Source organism: Haliotis cracherodii, unplaced genomic scaffold (assembly GCF_022045235.1).
Source record: "Haliotis cracherodii isolate W230 unplaced genomic scaffold, xgHalCrac1.p SCAF_1, whole genome shotgun sequence".
In the NCBI taxonomy this organism is placed as follows: Eukaryota; Metazoa; Mollusca; class Gastropoda; order Lepetellida; family Haliotidae; genus Haliotis; species Haliotis cracherodii.
This window is the reverse complement of record NW_027266264.1, coordinates 16,399,280-16,417,087: the sequence shown is the minus strand read 5'-3', so window position 1 is coordinate 16,417,087 and position 17,808 is coordinate 16,399,280. Positions and strand designations below refer to the sequence as shown.

Genomic DNA, 17,808 nt, shown 5'->3' with positions numbered 1-17,808 from the left:
AGAACATTACCCCGAACGATATCGCCACGGTAGAATACGCATTAAAAATTAACAATGATGAGTTGTGTTCTTGCAAGAGTTGTTATGCCACCCCATATCGCTACAGTTCCATCCCAAATCTGACGACGTTGAGTAACGCAAGCGTCGCTACAACGTTCTCCTGGACGCCTCTAGACCCTCGCATGACCATCAGAGATGTCCAGATGAAACCTGGACTCATCTGTGAACAGTATAATGTCCCCGTCTTGTCTTCTAAACCTCAAATGCTGTCTTCATCAAGCTGGGTGTGCCTGGCGGTGACTTGGAAGCAAAATTGGGCGCATCGCTGGACGTCGGCACCGGATGTTGTGCACCCTCATCCGGTTGCGTACGCTTGTGCCACTATTTGGGCTCAACCCAGGTGTTGTCTGAACTGTGGTTTGAACATATTTCTATTTCATAAATGAAATCTCGATCGTTAAACAGGCACAACATTGCATATATAAATACCGCTCCAGGAAAAACAGGTTACCTTTGATAACGTTATGTAAACTAAACATGTTTATGTTGAATATATATGAAACCGTATGCTTGAGCTAATGGTGTCCGAGTTAAAGGAATGTGGTATCTCAATTTCAATATTTTATCAAAAATATATTTAGATTACTTTATGAATCTTCTTCTTATTGTACAATAAAATCGTGGACTGATTTAAGAATTTTCTATCAACATTGCGGATGAAGAGCTGCCGTATAAAACTGTTTTCGGGTACATGCATTGATGATATTATTTCTAATATTTGCATAGTTTCTGCAGGTAAATAGAAAATGTAAAGCATCTTCGAAATGATACACCCATTTGCAGCCTGGTCTGTCTGATACATTTCCATTCAGTTTATGAGCGTTTAATTCGCTACAGCCGTGCCTGGGGCGACAATACATAATTTGAAGGAATTTGAATCGAAGTTTGAGTCTATATGTTTATTTGTGGTCTTAGGGCAATTGACTAGAGTGTTAAATTCTCTAATGTGCAAGCGTTAATAAAGTTATTGGGAAGGGAATTCCACAGTTTAATCAAACGAGATTGCTTGCCTTAGGTCCTACAATCGATTTTCTTGGAAATTAGATCCATCCCTAAGATTATAATTAATATTATCTGAGATTTGAGCCGGAAAGTTTAGTATGACTCGTGCCGCGAAACGCACCGCAAATAGTCATTCGAGCGTCCAAATGCAGGTTTTCTAATGAAAGAGATTGTTCATTTGTGCAATTGTCCCACATGTGACGAAGTATGAAAAACTTATACATTATCTCTAGGGTTGCCTACTTCTTGCCTAATTCTCATACCCCCAAATTGTACGTAGATGTTTCATATCCAGCATTTCACATATTTTTTTCCCAGTGAACATCAGATGGCATTTGTTTTCATTTTTTTACAAATTCTCCTGAACCTCTGAATATAGATACGTGACGGTATCTGTTGTCACCATGTTTTGTAACAAAGGCCCCATGGATTAACGAATGGTTTTGCATGTGGGATAGTGGTGTACAAAGTTGAAAAATTAAATGTTTTGACAGAATGGAACTTGTTTCTTTTCTGAGATTGCAAAAGGTCAAGCAAATCCTTTGAGTTTTTAAGAATCCACATGGTATTAATTCCACTTGTCTCAAATAATCTCTGTGAATATGAAGAAAGTCCTTCCTAGATTGTATTAAGGATTATGGTTATTATTTGAAACAGGGATCAGACGCATATCAGTATAATAGTCTGGATTTGATACTCTACACAAGGTGGGATGAATGTTATTAAGGATTAAGGATTGTGTATCTTTTTCGGTTCATTGAGGTATTTCATCGTGTTTTTTATGATATTCTGCAGCCTGGGCTTGTGGCATCTTGTTTGGCCTCTGGTCGTGATGTTTGGGCTGGGCCTCGGCGTAGAATTTACGTAGTTTACCATCGAGGTCTTTGGGGCTTATCGATGAAAGGTCTACAGTTGCCCTACCAGTTTCGGTCGCCCAATCTTAAAAAGATATAACATAGCCCAACTTGATTTCTATGTTGATTTGGCCGAGATACAGATATATGATCACAAAAGAAAAAGTTCCGAAAAACTCCTATCACATATCATGAGGGGGACTTATATAACGAGGAATATTGGCCCAAGATATGAAATGGGAATCTATTGTATCATTTCAGAAGGAAATGTCGTAAAATTAAATCCAGTTCCAACTCTAGGCGTAGACAACGAAATATGGCTCCCGATTTATTTATGTAGATTGAAGGCAATACCACCATGATCACCGTGAGGCTATATTTATTTCATTTATTTTGGGAACATAGGGCTCACCTTGAATCATTTTTACACCCCATTTTGTATTTCTCATTGCCTGCTTTCGTCAAGTTGTAGCAAGTCTCGATCTGATAATTTCTTGAATCTTGACGCTGCTAGCGTTGGACCTATGTTCCATTTCTTGAGTTGCAGTTTTGGGAGTAGTTGAATCTCTATCAAATTTTATATTTCTTCCAGATTAAATTCATCCAGAAAATCTAAATCATCGAATCCGGGACCAAATATGACATTGTCTCCAGATTGAAAACCAAATACACTCTTTGAATCTCCTACATCAAAGCCATATTGTTGCTTTGTACTCCAGACGACGCAGACGATTATTTCTGGACTGCGCGTGATAAATACGGTAACTACGGATACCAGACAAGACATACATACCTGTGAACTCTTTATTTCGTGGGGCGGTCGGGTAGCCTAGTGGTTAGAGTGGTTCGCTCGTCACGCCGAAGACCCGGGTTCGATTCCCGACATGGGTACAATGTGTGAAGTCCATTTCTAGTGTCCCCCGCCGTGATATTGCTGGAATATTGCTAAAGCCGGCGTAAAATCATACTCACTCACTTATTTCGTCAGAAAACTCTTTATTAACTTTGAATCATGTGATTTGTGCTTTGTTGTTGATATGTTTAATACTCCAAAATAACACTAAAATGTTACTAGGCTTGATAACTCCATGATGATACAAGATGTACACTGGGATTCGTTGGGCAGTTGTTGGAAGACCTCGGGCTTAGGTAAATGATAATGGCCTGACAAATAGCGTAACCCTTACAATATTTGTCAATTGGCCAGCATCACCTTACCAATAACAGGTGTCCAAGGACAATATTGTGAAGAACTACATGAATAGTTTGTTAAAATGTCAACATATGTCCAAACTTGCGTCAACGTTTTCCTTTTAATAGAAGCAACAAAACCCTTTCAATATTCATGCTGAATGCATTAATTATACCAGCTACATCGATCACAACTTATGTTACCAGGAAAATTATGCAAATTGAGGACCTTCTACATGGAAGGGGAGATAATTGGTTTTCACTGGGATTTCAATATGGAAACAGGTTATGTCCAATTATTCACAGTCGCATGGGACGAGGCTGCAGCGATCTTAATAATTAAAAGCGACAAAACCCTTTCCATATCCTATAGAAATCTCTGCATAAAGCAGAGTCGATTGTCCGAATCCGACTTTATCATAAGCAGGTGATACCAGGTGTTCGCACAAAGGTGAGCATATTCTACCCGTGGCACCCATCACAGGCATGTCGATTGTTGAAATTGTTAACAGAATACGGAGCCATAGGGTACAAATCAAAATAGGGACGTATTTTTTGTCACAAATGAGTCAAGTTTGGAAATGTACTCTATGTGTCTACCATAAAACGTTTTGAAAGCTCCACTGAGCCCATTGGTGTTGTAATCTTGATCGAACAGCTTTTGAGTCCTATGACACTCTTTCAGCTCTTGATGGGAAGAGTCTTCTCGATTGTATGTCAAAAGTTGTGAAATGTAGGCACCAAAGGCTGCGGTTGCTGGAATATTTCACGTCATAGGAAAGTTAACTATTGGAAAGTTAAAGTCATCACTCTTCAGAAAAACAGTCTTGTTGAGAGTTTTATGAAATTCGACACAGGAAATACTTTTATTTGAAAGTGTCATATGAAGATACTATCACTATTAGCCAGGTTTTGAAAGATGTGAAGAATGGATGTCCGATGCCCTAACTTTCCAACGTTCACCTGAAGCTGAGGTGAGGTCAAGATTATTGCACTCATTTGGCAATGTGCTATGCCACTGAGATACCTCAGTTAAACAAAGATACCTCAGACATGGCACATTGACTCCGAACCGACTAGTTCTAATTGTTTTATCCCCCAAAATGGTTACAAGGGTGCGATTTTTTCACGTACTTTGGTTAAACCCGGACAGGGAACCGAAACCTCAACCTTTCGGTCTCCGGGCAGATGATAAGTAGACAACGGAGACGGTCGACATAGTGGTAAGTTCTATGAAGCCTTTAGTAGTATGGTCAACTAATATATCTGGTTGTGAATTAGACTGGTTCTTGAAGCGTGCAAGGCAAAGAAATTTTATTCCCATAACAGGTACAATGTCTGTCCTCATTTCTGGCGTCCGACGCAATATGGTTAAAATATTGCTAATATCGGCGTGGTACCCTTGTCACTCTCAGTCATCTGATCACATTGCTGGTTGTCCTGGTTCCAGGTATATTGGCACACATTTCCTGAGAGGCCGTTCATACTGATTAGTAACTTCGTCCTCGTTGATCGTTTCATAAGTAGAATCTCTGTCACCAAGTTTGGCCACCTGAACTCGGAGTCTGAAAGAAGCAGGTTGCAATTAGACACATTTCCTCACTGGCCATATAAACGTACCTGGTTGCATCAACAGAAGTTTACGGCTGAACGTGTTACTTTGAGTAGACTCGATATATATTTTGGGATGTGTTAAGTTTGTTTCAGCTGTAACGTTTATCCATGTCCACGTCGCTTACAGAGCTTTATTGTGCACGATCTTGCATCATAAGCAATATCTGACATGCATCATATGGATCAAAATCTCGCTTACAGTTAATAAAAGTCTATTGTTATTATCAACAGAGTATTACTAACCTATATTCGTCTTTTCCTGAAAGTAGGAAACAATACAGTTTGTCACTAATGTGATTTCCTGACAATATCAATCTCAATATATAGCAATGTAATCACCCCGACCTACACAAACCAAAGATTGTCATTGATTACGTAGTATCCTGAACAAATCACCAGACAGAAATGTATCTAGGAGCATTGCCTTTACACATGTAGACAACATTAGTCAGTTTTACATTATCATTATCGCATTGTACATTTTTATAGCTAAAATAGATGGAATTATCATTAAACCGCCCGCATGTTATCAGAAATGAATGGGCCACTGTAACATGATAATGCCCTCATATTGCTTGACGACGGGTCATTATCATGCCCGTTTTTAGATGACGTCATAGGATAGGTATAGGTAGGTGACGTTCAATAGTGACGTCATCTGGTTTGTTCTATGGCGTTTCCATATTTGTAAAAGTGGGTCAGTGACATACGTGTTGATTGCAGTAAATGTTTCAAAACCCATATTGTTGTTTCTTTTTATTTGATAACAAATTCCATCCATTTTAGCGATAATAACGGTAACGCTATTTTTCAGGTCATTAGCATTTGCAGAAGCCTCCTTCGTCGGGCAGTTAATGGAAGACCTCGGGCTTCTGCAAATGATAATGCCCTGAAAAATAGCGTGACCCTTATAGTATTGTAATGCAGTCAATGTAAGACTGTGTAATTACGAAACAATGATAATATATAGTACATTAGCGTTGTTCCGTTTTATTATCACAGTTGTAGGGCGGGTCGATTTAGAAGTTTTTGAGTGAGATAATTTTATTTATATAAAGACTAATACAACACATTTACCTTTTCGGAGACAGTAACCTTTGATGCAAATAGCTGCAGAAGATAGTGCAACAAGGAGGACGAGGACGGTACCAGTGGTAACGGCGATTACTGTAGATAGAGCTGGCACACCTGGGCCAAGTACAGCAACATCAGTAGCGTTATGTTTCAAAACAAAAACCAGAGTTCTAGTTAATTCAGTATTGCAGTTACCTAGGGACTGCGTGTGCCCCACAAAGACATATACAAAGAACCGTCTTATTCGGGACTCTGTTAATCTTGAAACACCTTCCGGGGGACTATTGCTTTGAACGTCTAAATACAAGGAACAGTACTCAGTAGCAATGATGCAAACGATTTAATTTTCAGCGGCGCTGCCCTAACGCTGTATGTGCAATACTTGTTGCTGGAGTCAATAACAATTAAAACATGTCTCTATAACACCAACCCTTTATCACAGTCCCAAAGCATCTTGCTCTAATTTGGTGGACCAGCTTTAATTTCTACGTTCCAGATACTTACCCCGAATATTGAGTCAAAGATTCAGAGACTTATGACGCATGAATTAATCATATTGTATTGTTAACTTTGCATTGTTACTACATTGTAAACAGGTGCGCTACTTATTGTATGTCCAGGCATATCAGCATTACACATAATAAGAGTTATCTACCTTGGACTAAAGAAATGATAATAGTTACATGTGAGGATTGCTGTCATTGTAAACCACGGGGTTGTACCTTATGGAAATTAAATGTCATTGGGTCAGGGCGACCCCGTTTACATGTTGTTACCAGACAAAATATATCTAATACAGTTTAGCCAGAAAGCCAGAGACTCAGATATGTTCGAGCACAGCAGAGGTCACAATTCAAGAGAAGCAATAAGCTTACCAGGGACCTGGTTTGGTGACGTCACGTTGCTCTGCACTGCAGGTTCAGTTGTCTCATGTAGTCCTGCTAGGTATAAGTGTAACAATGATTGATCCAAATAACACCTTTAACACGTAGAGTCCACAAAAAGACACAAAGCCAACTGGATATTCGAGTAAACTGCACACATACAGATTTAGTCGACATATTCTGCCCACCCCTTCGAATGGGACAACTCTTATAGCATGTTATTAAGTTCCCTTGAATATGACTTGACTCCACGCTTACACCTGTATCCAAACATACAGGTACAGAGTACACAGTCAATTAACACGAAAACATAGCTTATAAAAGGTAACCTTTCTCTTCATTGTAGATCAGATCACTCGGACTGAGGTACTTGCAGCCTTATTTTCTAACATATTGATCATGAGTGCTTGGTAGCTTCAAACAACGAAACCTATACACTTTCACAAGCTTTGTTTAGTTTGTTTGTTCGTTGTTTAACGCCGCACTCAGCAATATTCCAGCTTTGTTACGGCGGTCTGTAAATAATCGAGTCTGGGCAAGACAATCCAGTGATTGATAACATGAGCATCGATCCACACAATCGGGATCCATGACATGCATCCGCCAAGTCAGCGAGCCTGGCAACCCGATCCCGTTTGTCGCCTCTTACGACAAGCATAGTCGCCTTTTATGGCAAGCATGGGTTGCTGAAGACCTAATTTACCCTATATCTTCAAGGGTCCACAAGCTTTGTAAAAATACATGATATGGTTTTCATGTTTTGAAGAATATGAGTGAGTGATTTGCTTTAACGCCGCTTTGAACAGTATTCCAGTTATGTCACGGCATGTCAGTTAATGTGGCGGGAAAGCCCGAAGTAATGCAGGTCTCAGACGTTTACCACTTTGGTCAAACCCACGAGCACAGTAATTAAAACAGAAATAGAAAATCTAGATTTACTTACTTTGAAGCGGGTCTGTCGTCACCTCATTATTGTCCAGTGCTGGTAAATTTGTCCGGTTAGGTCTAATTTCAACTGTGGATACAAAGAAAACTGTCTCTCAAAAATGTTTTATCAAACAAACGCCCCAATCATCAACTTTTGTTTTGTCTATTTCTCCTTCAGCATCTGAAGACCGATCCCCGCGTTATTCTGCGATATTCCTCTGTCGCGGAATACTTTGCGGAATTATACTCTTGGTGTAGAAGTGTACCTATCTTGTAGAAAGTCACTGTTTGTACAGACATAATTCAGAATTGTTTGCCGCGGATCGTCAACTACATTGCAGCATGTTCACAATGTGAATCGGCAGCTGGTCCTCAATATATAAAAGTTGCAATTCAACATGTGAATTCATTGTTTTTGTACTTCTGTGATAATAGAACAATTTCAAATAATTATTTGAAGTAAAAAGATCCTTCTACGTTATATTCCTTTCTGTGAGTTAGTGAGTGAGTTGTGATTAACGCCGCTTTTAACATTATTCAAGTCATATCACGGCGTGTCTGCTTAATGTTGGCGGAAAGCCCCAAGTGATGTAGGTCTGAGACGTTTACCACTTCGTGCTCACGTGATTGGATGCACTTTGCGATATAGATCTTGATTTCAGATCAGATTTAGGAGGAACATAGGAGGGACATAACTTGCAGTAACCTCTCGTGGCGCTACGATCAAGCTCAGAAATTTCAGCCCAGTTTGGCAAGGTTGATTAATTGTTTGTTGTTTAACGCCGCACTCAGCAATATTCCAGCTATATGACGGTAGTCTGTAAATAATCGAGTCTGGACCAGACAACCCACCGATTGACATCATGAGCATGGATCCATGCAATTGGGATACGATGACATGCATCAGCCAAGTCAGCGAGTCTGACCACCGGATCCTCTTAGTCGCCTCTTACGACAACCTTTGTCGCCTATTACGACAAGCATGAGTTGGTGAAGACCTGTTCTACCCCGGATCTTCAAGGGTCCGGCAAGGGTGCAAACTGGACATTTACAGTAAGTTAACTCCCAACATGGTGGACACACCAGATATTGATCTGCACGCTGAAATTAAATTAACAGACATATATCGTCCTTACACCTTCACTATCAGTTCCCTTATTTTTTTCAGTAGTATAGAGCTTTGCTGTGCAGTCGTGTCATCAAGGTCAATACGCACTGCGGAAACATTTAACTGTTTTAGTTCCTGCAGAAACTGTAAATCCGAAAAAATAGATAAATCAAAGACTGAAAGAAACGTTGATATCACGTATGAACTATAAAATATATGTTCATATTCCTGGTCAAACACATCATTTGCAAATACTTTAGAGGAAAGGCCTCGCCATTCTTCCTGTATTTGCATGGTTCAAAATATATCACGACTGTCGGTCGATAATTGAACCTGGACTAAGACAAACCAGTGGTAGATATTATAAGCAAGCCTCATTCATGGCTTCAGGTTACGACGGACAAGCAAATCAATTAAGTCTCCCTGACAGCTAGCCAAATGTAGCCGCTACTCACTAAGACAAGCAAAGTAATTAAGTCTCCCTGACAGCTAACCTAATGTAGCCGCTACTCACTAAGACAAGCAAAGCAATTAAGTCTCCCTGACAGCTAACCAAATGTAGCCGCTACTCACTAAGACAATCAAATCAATTAGGTTTCCCTGACAGCTAACCAAATGTAGCCGCTACTCACTAAGACACGCAAAGCAATTAAGTCTCCCTGACAGCTAACCAAATGTAGCCGCTACTCACTAAGACAAGCAAAGCAATTAAGTCTCCCTGACAGCTAACCAAATGTAGCCGCTACTCACTAAGACAAGCAAATCAACTAAGTCTCCCTGACAGCTAACCTAATGTAGCCGCTACTCACTAAGACAAGCAAAGCAATTACGTCTCCCTGACAGCTAACCAAATGTAGCCGCTACTCACTAAGACACGCAAAGCAATTAAGTCTCCCTGACAGCTAGCCTAATGTAGCCGCTACTCACTAAGACAAGCAAATCAATTAAGTCTCCCTGACAGCTAGCCTAATGTAGCCGCTACTCACTAAGACAAGCAAAGCAATTAAGTCTCCCTGACAGCTAACCAAATGTAGCCGCTACTCACTAAGACAAGCAAAGCAATTAAGTCTCCCTGACAGCTAACCTAATGTAGCCGCTACTCACTAAGACACGCAAAGCAATTAAGTCTCCCTGACAGCTAACCAAATGTAGCGGCTACTCACTAAGACACGCAAAGCAATTAAGTCTCCCTGACAGCTAACCAAATGTAGCCGCTACTCACTAAGACAAGCAAAGCAATTAAGTCTCCCTGACAGCTAACCTAATGTAGCCGCTACTCACTAAGACAAGCAAAGCAATTAAGTCTCCCTGACAGCTAACCAAATGTAGCCGCTACTCACTAAGACAAGCAAAGCAATTAAGTCTCCCTGACAGCTAACCAAATGTAGCCGCTACTCACTAAGACAAGCAAATCAACTAAGTCTCCCTGACAGCTAACCTAATGTAGCCGCTACTCACTAAGACAAGCAAAGCAATTACGTCTCCCTGACAGCTAACCAAATGTAGCCGCTACTCACTAAGACACGCAAAGCAATTAAGTCTCCCTGACAGCTAGCCTAATGTAGCCGCTACTCACTAAGACAAGCAAATCAATTAAGTCTCCCTGACAGCTAGCCTAATGTAGCCGCTACTCACTAAGACAAGCAAAGCAATTAAGTCTCCCTGACAGCTAACCAAATGTAGCCGCTACTCACTAAGACAAGCAAAGCAATTAAGTCTCCCTGACAGCTAACCTAATGTAGCCGCTACTCACTAAGACACGCAAAGCAATTAAGTCTCCCTGACAGCTAACCAAATGTAGCGGCTACTCACTAAGACACGCAAAGCAATTAAGTCTCCCTGACAGCTAACCAAATGTAGCCGCTACTCACTAAGACAAGCAAAGCAATTAAGTCTCCCTGACAGCTAACCTAATGTAGCCGCTACTCACTAAGACAAGCAAAGCAATTAAGTCTCCCTGACAGCTAACCAAATGTAGCCGCTACTCACTAAGACAAGCAAAGCAATTAAGTCTCCCTGACAGCTAACCTAATGTAGCCGCTACTCACTAAGATAAGCAAAGCAATTAAGTCTCCCTGACAGCTAACCAAATGTAGCCGCTACTCACTAAGACAAGCAAATCAATTAGGTCTCCCTGACAGCTAACCTAATGTAGCCGCTACTCACTTAGACACGCAAAGCAATTAAGTCTCCCTGACAGCTAACCAAATGTAGCCGCTACTCACTAAGGCAAGCAAAGCAATTAAGTCTCCCTGACAGCTAACCAAATGTAGCCGCTACTCACTAAGACAAGCAAAGCAATTAAGTCTCCCTGACAGCTAACCCAATGTAGCCGCTACTCACTAAGGCAAGCAAAGCAATTAAGTCTCCCTGACAGCTAACCAAATGTAGCCGCTACTCACTAAGGCAAGCAAAGCAATTAAGTCTCCCTGACAGCTAACCAAATGTAGCCGCTACTCACTAAGACACGCAAAGCAATTAAGTCTCCCTGACAGCTAACCTAATGTAACCGCTACTCACTAAGACAAGCAAAGCAATTAAGTCTCCCTGACAGCTAACCAAATGTAGCCGCTACTCACTAAGACACGCAAAGCAATTAAGTCTCCCTGACAGCTAACCAAATGTAGCCGCTACTCACTAAGACACGCAAAGCAATTAAGTCTCCCTGACAGCTAACCAAATGTAGCCGCTACTCACTAAGACAAGCAAATCAATTAAGTCTCCCTGACAGCTAACCTAATGTAGCCGCTACTCACTAAGACAAGCAAAGCAATTAAGTCTCCCTAACAGCTAACCTTATGTAACCGCTACTCACTAAGACAAGCAAAGCAATTAAGTCTCCCTGACAGCTAACCTAATGTAGCCGCTACTCACTAAGACACGCAAAGCAATTAAGTCTCCCTGACAGCTAACCTAATGTAGCCGCTACTCACTAAGACAAGCAAAGCAATTAAGTCTCCCTGACAGCTAACCTAATGTAGCCGCTACTCACTAAGACACGCAAAGCAATTAAGTCTCCCTGAGAGCTAACCAAATGTAGCCGCTACTCACTAAGACAAGCAAAGCAATTAAGTCTCCCTGACAGCTAACCTAATGTAGCCGCTACTCACTAAGACAAGCAAATCAATTAAGTCTTCCTGACAGCTAACCAAATGTAGCCGCTACTCACTAAGAGACGCAAAGCAATTAAGTCTCTTTGACAGCTAACGAAATGTAGCCGCTACTCACTAAGACAAGCAAAGCAATTAAGTCTCCCTGACAGCTAGCCTAATGTAGCCGCTACTCACTAAGACAAGCAAAGCAATTAAGCCTCCCTGACAGCTAACCAAATGTAGCCGCTACTCACTAAGACAAGCAAAGCAATTAAGTCTCCCTGACAGCTAACCTAATGTAGCCGCTACTCACTAAGACACGCAAAGCAATTAAGTCTCCCTGACAGCTAACCAAATGTAGCCGCTACTCACTAAGACACGCAAAGCAATTAAGTCTCCCTGACAGCTAACCAAATGTAGCCGCTACTCACTAAGACAAGCAAAGCAATTAAGTCTCCCTGACAGCTAACCTAATGTAGCCGCTACTCACTAAGACAAGCAAAGCAATTAAGTCTCCCTGACAGCCTACCAAATGTAGCCGCTACTCACTAAGACAAGCAAAGCAATTAAGTCTCCCTGACAGCTAACCTAATGTAGCCGCTACTCACTAAGACAAGCAAAGTAATTAAGTCTCCCTGACAGCTAACCTAATGTAGCCGCTACTCACTAAGACAAGCAAAGCAATTAAGTCTCCCTGACAGCTAACCAAATGTAGCCGCTACTCACTAAGGCAAGCAAAGCAATTAAGTCTCCCTGACAGCTAACCAAATGTAGCCGCTACTCAGTAAGACACACAAAGCAATTAAGTCTCCCTGACAGCTAACCCAATGTAGCCGCTACTCACTAAGGCAAGCAAAGCAATTAAGTCTCCCTGACAGCTAACCAAATGTAGCCGCTACTCAGTAAGACACGCAAAGCAATTAAGTCTCCCTGACAGCTAACCAAATGTAGCCGCTACTCACTAAGACACGCAAAGTAATTAAGTCTCCCTGACAGCTAACCTAATGTAGCCGCTACTCACTAAGACACGCAAAGTAATTAAGTCTCCCTGACAGCTAACCTAATGTAGCCGCTACTCACTAAGACACGCAAAGCAATTAAGTCTCCCTGACAGCTAACCTAATGTAGCCGCTACTCACTAAGACAATCAAAGCAATTAAGTCTCCCTGACAGCTAACCTAATGTAGCCGCTACTCACTAAGACACGCAAAGCAATTAAGTCTCCCTGACAGCTAACCAAATGTAGCCGCTACTCACTAAGACAAGCAAAGCAATTAAGTCTCCCTGACAGCTAACCAAATGTAGCCGCTACTCACTAAGGCAAGCAAAGCAATTAAGTCTCCCTGACAGCTAACCAAATGTAGCCGCTACTCACTAAGACAAGCAAAGCAATTAAGTCTCCCTGACAGCTAACCCAATGTAGCCGCTACTCACTAAGGCAAGCAAAGCAATTAAGTCTCCCTGACAGCTAACCCAATGTAGCCGCTACTCACTAAGGCAAGCAAAGCAATTAAGTCTCCCTGACAGCTAACCCAATGTAGCCGCTACTCACTAAGACAAGCAAAGCAATTAAGTCTCCCTGACAGCTAACCCAATGTAGCCGCTACTCACTAAGGCAAGCAAAGAGTTGTAGACCTAACACGCAGCAAAGAGCTATCATACATATAGACTAACCTGAGACAGAAGTTGTTGCTTCATCGGGATCTGGGGAATAGAAATGTAAAAACATGGATAAGTCGACAAACTGAGAAAAGGTGTGATATGATAGTATATATGGACATGTTTACTTGTCCGTTAGTTATATCAACAATTCTCTATCTGCATGGCTTTAAACGTGACTTACTCCAATCAAAATAGACTAAACAAGGCAAAAAGTGAGGAGGGATCACTAAAACCCAAACTTCGACTCCAACATATTTTTTCAAGTTCAAAGCTTGAAATAAGCAATAATTTTTCAGAAAAACAAACTTTGCACTGCACCTCTCCGATTGGTACAGAAACTGTACCCCCAATTGGAAAAGAATCAATTTAATAGTTTTCAAGCTCACGGTCCCACTACTGTTGATGTAAAAAAGATCTAAGGTAACAACATGAAAAACATCCTATTTTTTTCTAGAAAATACATATGACACAATAACACTGTGCACATATCTTATTAGTATGGAAACTGTTCCCTAAATTTCAAAAGAATCAATCATGTAGCTTTTTAGTAATTGGTCGCACTAATGTTTATGTTAAAAAATGAAACAAAATGGATTTTTTTCATAAAATCCAAATATTAAAATCAAACATAGCACTGCACCTCTCCTTTTGGCATAAAACGTGTTCACCAAGTTTGAAGAGAATCTATGTCGTAGTTTTCAAGTTGTGGGTCTCATACAAAATGTCCTCAGAAGGACGAACGGACGTACGGAATTCCTTGATATTACTAATACCCCCGACTTTGTAGGTCGGGGGTATAATAATAGTATGTGGAATATGCCTGACCACATGTTTATAGCACTTCAGAGGGGACTACATGCTCGTATAGGAATCCAATATGAACTCATCGACTGTTAAATTTATATTTAAAATGGATACAGAACTGATACCTACTCACATTTTACAATCAAAGTGACATCATGAGAACTGGACGCGACATTGTTCTCTCCAGTACATCGATATGTTCCCGTATCCGCCTCAGACACGTTCTTGATTGTTACGGAGGTATGTGATAGTTTCACACGAGCAGTGTTTGTGACCTGATTGATATCACGGTACCAGGTGACAACCGGAACGGGCCTATAAAACAATAGCATTAACATCATATTAAACTGATTTTAACACTCTATATATTTATGGCATTTGTTTTCAGAAATACAATATCAATAGACAGACTCGCAACATAATATTGTCACATGAACAAATTTTATACATGGGGGTACAGTTGTAGCTGTGTTACTTTGTGGTCTGTGCAGTATAAGCATTTCAGGGTAAGAGTATTTTCGATTTCAGTAGGGGGCACGGGTGGCCCAGTCGCCTAAGGCGCCGCGATTCGCTGTGCAGAGTTGCGTCCCTTGGGCACGCCAGAAACCTATGGTTGGGGTTCGAATCCCGGTTCGCCCCGATTATGTTTCTAGGTTTGTCAGCACCATACCCGTGTTAGTGGGTTTCACCGAAGCGATAAACGTTTGAGACCTGCATCACTTCGGGCTTTCCTCCCACATTAAGCTAACACGCCGCGATATATAACTGGAATTCTGTTAAAAGCGGCGTTAAACCCAACTCACTCACTCACTCGATTTCAGTAATGGTGGCATTAATAATGTGCACCTGCCGCTGAAGATGCACTGCAGTGATACATCCTGTCCCAGTGTGGCGTGGGTTGTTTCACTTGAACACAGGAGTGTAGGCCACGTGTCTGCAATGTTACCTGGAATAAATACCATCATGAACCCAAGTATGTTTGTTGTTTAACGCCGCACACAGCAATATGACGGCGAGTCTGGACCAGGCAATAGAGTGATTCACATCATGATGACCGATCTGCGCAATTGCAAAACGGTAACATGCATCAACCAAGTCAGTGTGCCTGGCCACCCGATCCCGTTAGTCGTCTCTTACGACAAGCATAGTCGCCTTTTAGGGGCGTGCATGTTTTGCTGAAGACCTATTACACCCCGGAATCTTCACGGGTCTCACGCCGAAGACCCGGGTTCGATTCCCCATACAGGTACAATGTTCAAAGCTCATTTCTAGTGCTCCCAGCATTGAAATATGACAGGAATATTGCAAAACCACACTCATTCAAAATATATCATGTGTTTACATTCTGCTGAGACATTGTTTGGATTTAATTTATATTTAGAACAGAAACTCATTGATACGGACTATTTACCTTTTGTGACGTACAACTGGACTGGACTACCAAGCTCCATAGTAGAGAAACCAGAGACGCTGCATTTATATACTGCAGTATCCAGGATATTCACATGAGAAAAGTGAAGTGTTCCTGGAAAATTCAGAAAATATTATACCATTCGTGTTAGAAGACGTGGGATGAGCTTAAACAAAGTGAGCATTTGCAGTTTCCAGTCGCTTGTGGCAATTCTGTGACAGAGGTAGTTGTATATACCTTGTCAAGATGTCATTGATGCATGCGGGCATTCATCGTACTCTTAAGCTGATATGATTGTTTGTTTGTTGTTTAACACCGCACTCAGCAATATTCCAGATGTATGACGGCGGTCTGTAAATAATCGAGCCTTGACCAGACAATCCCGTGACTGACATCATGAGCATCGATCCCGCAAAATTAACTGAGATACGATGACATGCATCATCTAAGTCAACCACCCGATCCCGGTAGTCGCCTTTTACGACAAGCATAGTCGCCTTTTACGGCAAGTATGGGTTGCTGAAGACCTATTCTACCCAGGATCTTCACGGCTCTAAGCTGAAATGAAAGTTCGGTGATGATTACCTCTAGTGGATATTTGTATCCTTGGGTCGACATTGACTTGAGAAAGTTTGCCTTCAGGGCCAGCAATTTTAAACCATTTGACTTTGCCTGGAGGAGGTTTGCGGCAAGTCAGTGATACTGGCTGTCCGTCAGTTGCATTCTTTGTCATCAACGGAGCTCGTTCTTTCCAGGAATGCGAGTTAGCTGAGACATAGTCATGAATAAAAATTTATAAAAGAAGATAAACTGGAACGCTACACCTGAAACGAAACATTTCTGTTCCTGATACTTACTCAATTTTGGGAGTGAGTGTGTTTTAAGGCAGTTGTGGGCAGTTTTTTATACCAAGTATGTCAAAAAAGATAAAGTAAAAAGACATGTTAATTTATCACAGAGCAATGCTATTATCGCAGTCTCGTATTATGATGAAATATATCAGTCGAGAATAAAAGTTGTCACAGTATTAAACGTGAACTGAAACTGGGTTTAGTAATAGCCGTAAAACAGGGAACCAATTAGTTTCATATTTAAATGACATTTTTTCAAATAACATTTCCGTTATACCAGAATAGGTCATGTTTTTTCTGACCCTCTCCGTGGTCTAATGGTAGACCGTCGATCCCCGGCCGCGTCATACCAAACGACGTTAAAGATGGTACTTGTTGTTACCCTGTCTGGCGCTCGGCATTAAGGGGCTTAAACAAGCACTGGTCGGCTAGGAGTCAGTATACTGTGTCTGAGTGGGGTATTCGTGTTAAACTGCGGCATGGTATCTCAGTGGGCTAGCACTATAAATCGGCATCAGTCCGGACTAGTCCAAGCAGCCACACACACACATACACGTGTATGCATGTCGCTATGTAAGTGCAATAATCTTGGACGTGACGTTAAACCCCATTTCACCTCACCTCACCTCATGTTTTTCTCCTTAATTGAAGCAGCAAATGAAAAAGCATTCTCATTATAACAGCCATCCAATTTCCGTGTCCTATGATGAGATTTTGATCCGGGTTCGGACGCCTTGTTTATTTGACCCTAGAAGTTAACCTCACCATCAAACTAACACAGTCAGGATGTCATCTGCAGGATAACTAAACACCCAGCAAGATAAACATAAACCCTCAGGCAATGACAAAGTATCCATTGAACATTTCAAGACCTTCGTTACAGCAACAAATTTGCTTAATTTGTTTGTTTTGAACATTATGTTGACATTAAAAGGTCAAATGGAAAAGGCAAAAGTTATCCAACTTACAACGCCATTTGCATAAACATTTATACAGACAGCGGATAGTGTAAATATTAAAAGCATATCTAGGGATGCCAAACTAGAAGAGGTGCCAACAATGAAATAATTATGTCATATCCGTATACAGAGCTAAAGGTGTAGCCAAACATGCTGTTAGTATGGATAAGATATGTAAATTAATATTAGTACTTACCCACAGTGTCAGAGGCAGCCGTCATCACCAGTATCGCCAAAGGGATTTTCAGCATGTTTTTTGTTGTATACTACGTGTAGAACCGAACTAAGAGCAGAATTTACTTTGTTTATTATTTT

General features: G+C 41.1%; 1 protein-coding gene across 1 annotated transcript; it reads right to left on the bottom strand.

Moving 5' to 3' along the window:
- Positions 1 to 4,530: 4,530 nt before the first annotated feature.
- On the bottom strand, positions 4,531 to 17,744 carry LOC139460958 (peroxidasin homolog). Its single transcript, XM_071242434.1, has 11 exons — positions 17,690 to 17,744; positions 16,269 to 16,451; positions 15,684 to 15,797; positions 15,119 to 15,218; positions 14,406 to 14,587; positions 13,481 to 13,510; positions 7,623 to 7,694; positions 6,671 to 6,736; positions 5,799 to 5,909; positions 4,965 to 4,980; positions 4,531 to 4,672 (listed from the first exon to the last, which is right to left on the bottom strand). The coding sequence occupies exons 1-11, from the start codon at positions 17,742 to 17,744 to the stop codon at positions 4,531 to 4,533; spliced, it is 1,071 nt and encodes a 356-aa protein (XP_071098535.1).
- Positions 17,745 to 17,808: the final 64 nt, after the last annotated feature.

Bases quoted from the DNA above. Each gene is read 5' to 3' on its own strand.
- LOC139460958 (XM_071242434.1), bottom strand. From the start codon at position 17,744: ATGCTGAAAATCCCTTTGGCGATACTGGTGATGACGGCTGCCTCTGAC. The intron at 15,219-15,683 runs GTAAATAGTCCG...TATTTATTCCAG, and splicing joins CCAGTTGTACGTCACAAAAG to GTAACATTGCAGACACGTGG. The intron at 5,910-6,670 runs GTAAGCTTATTG...TACTTGGCCCAG, and splicing joins GTCACCAAACCAGGTCCCTG to GTGTGCCAGCTCTATCTACA.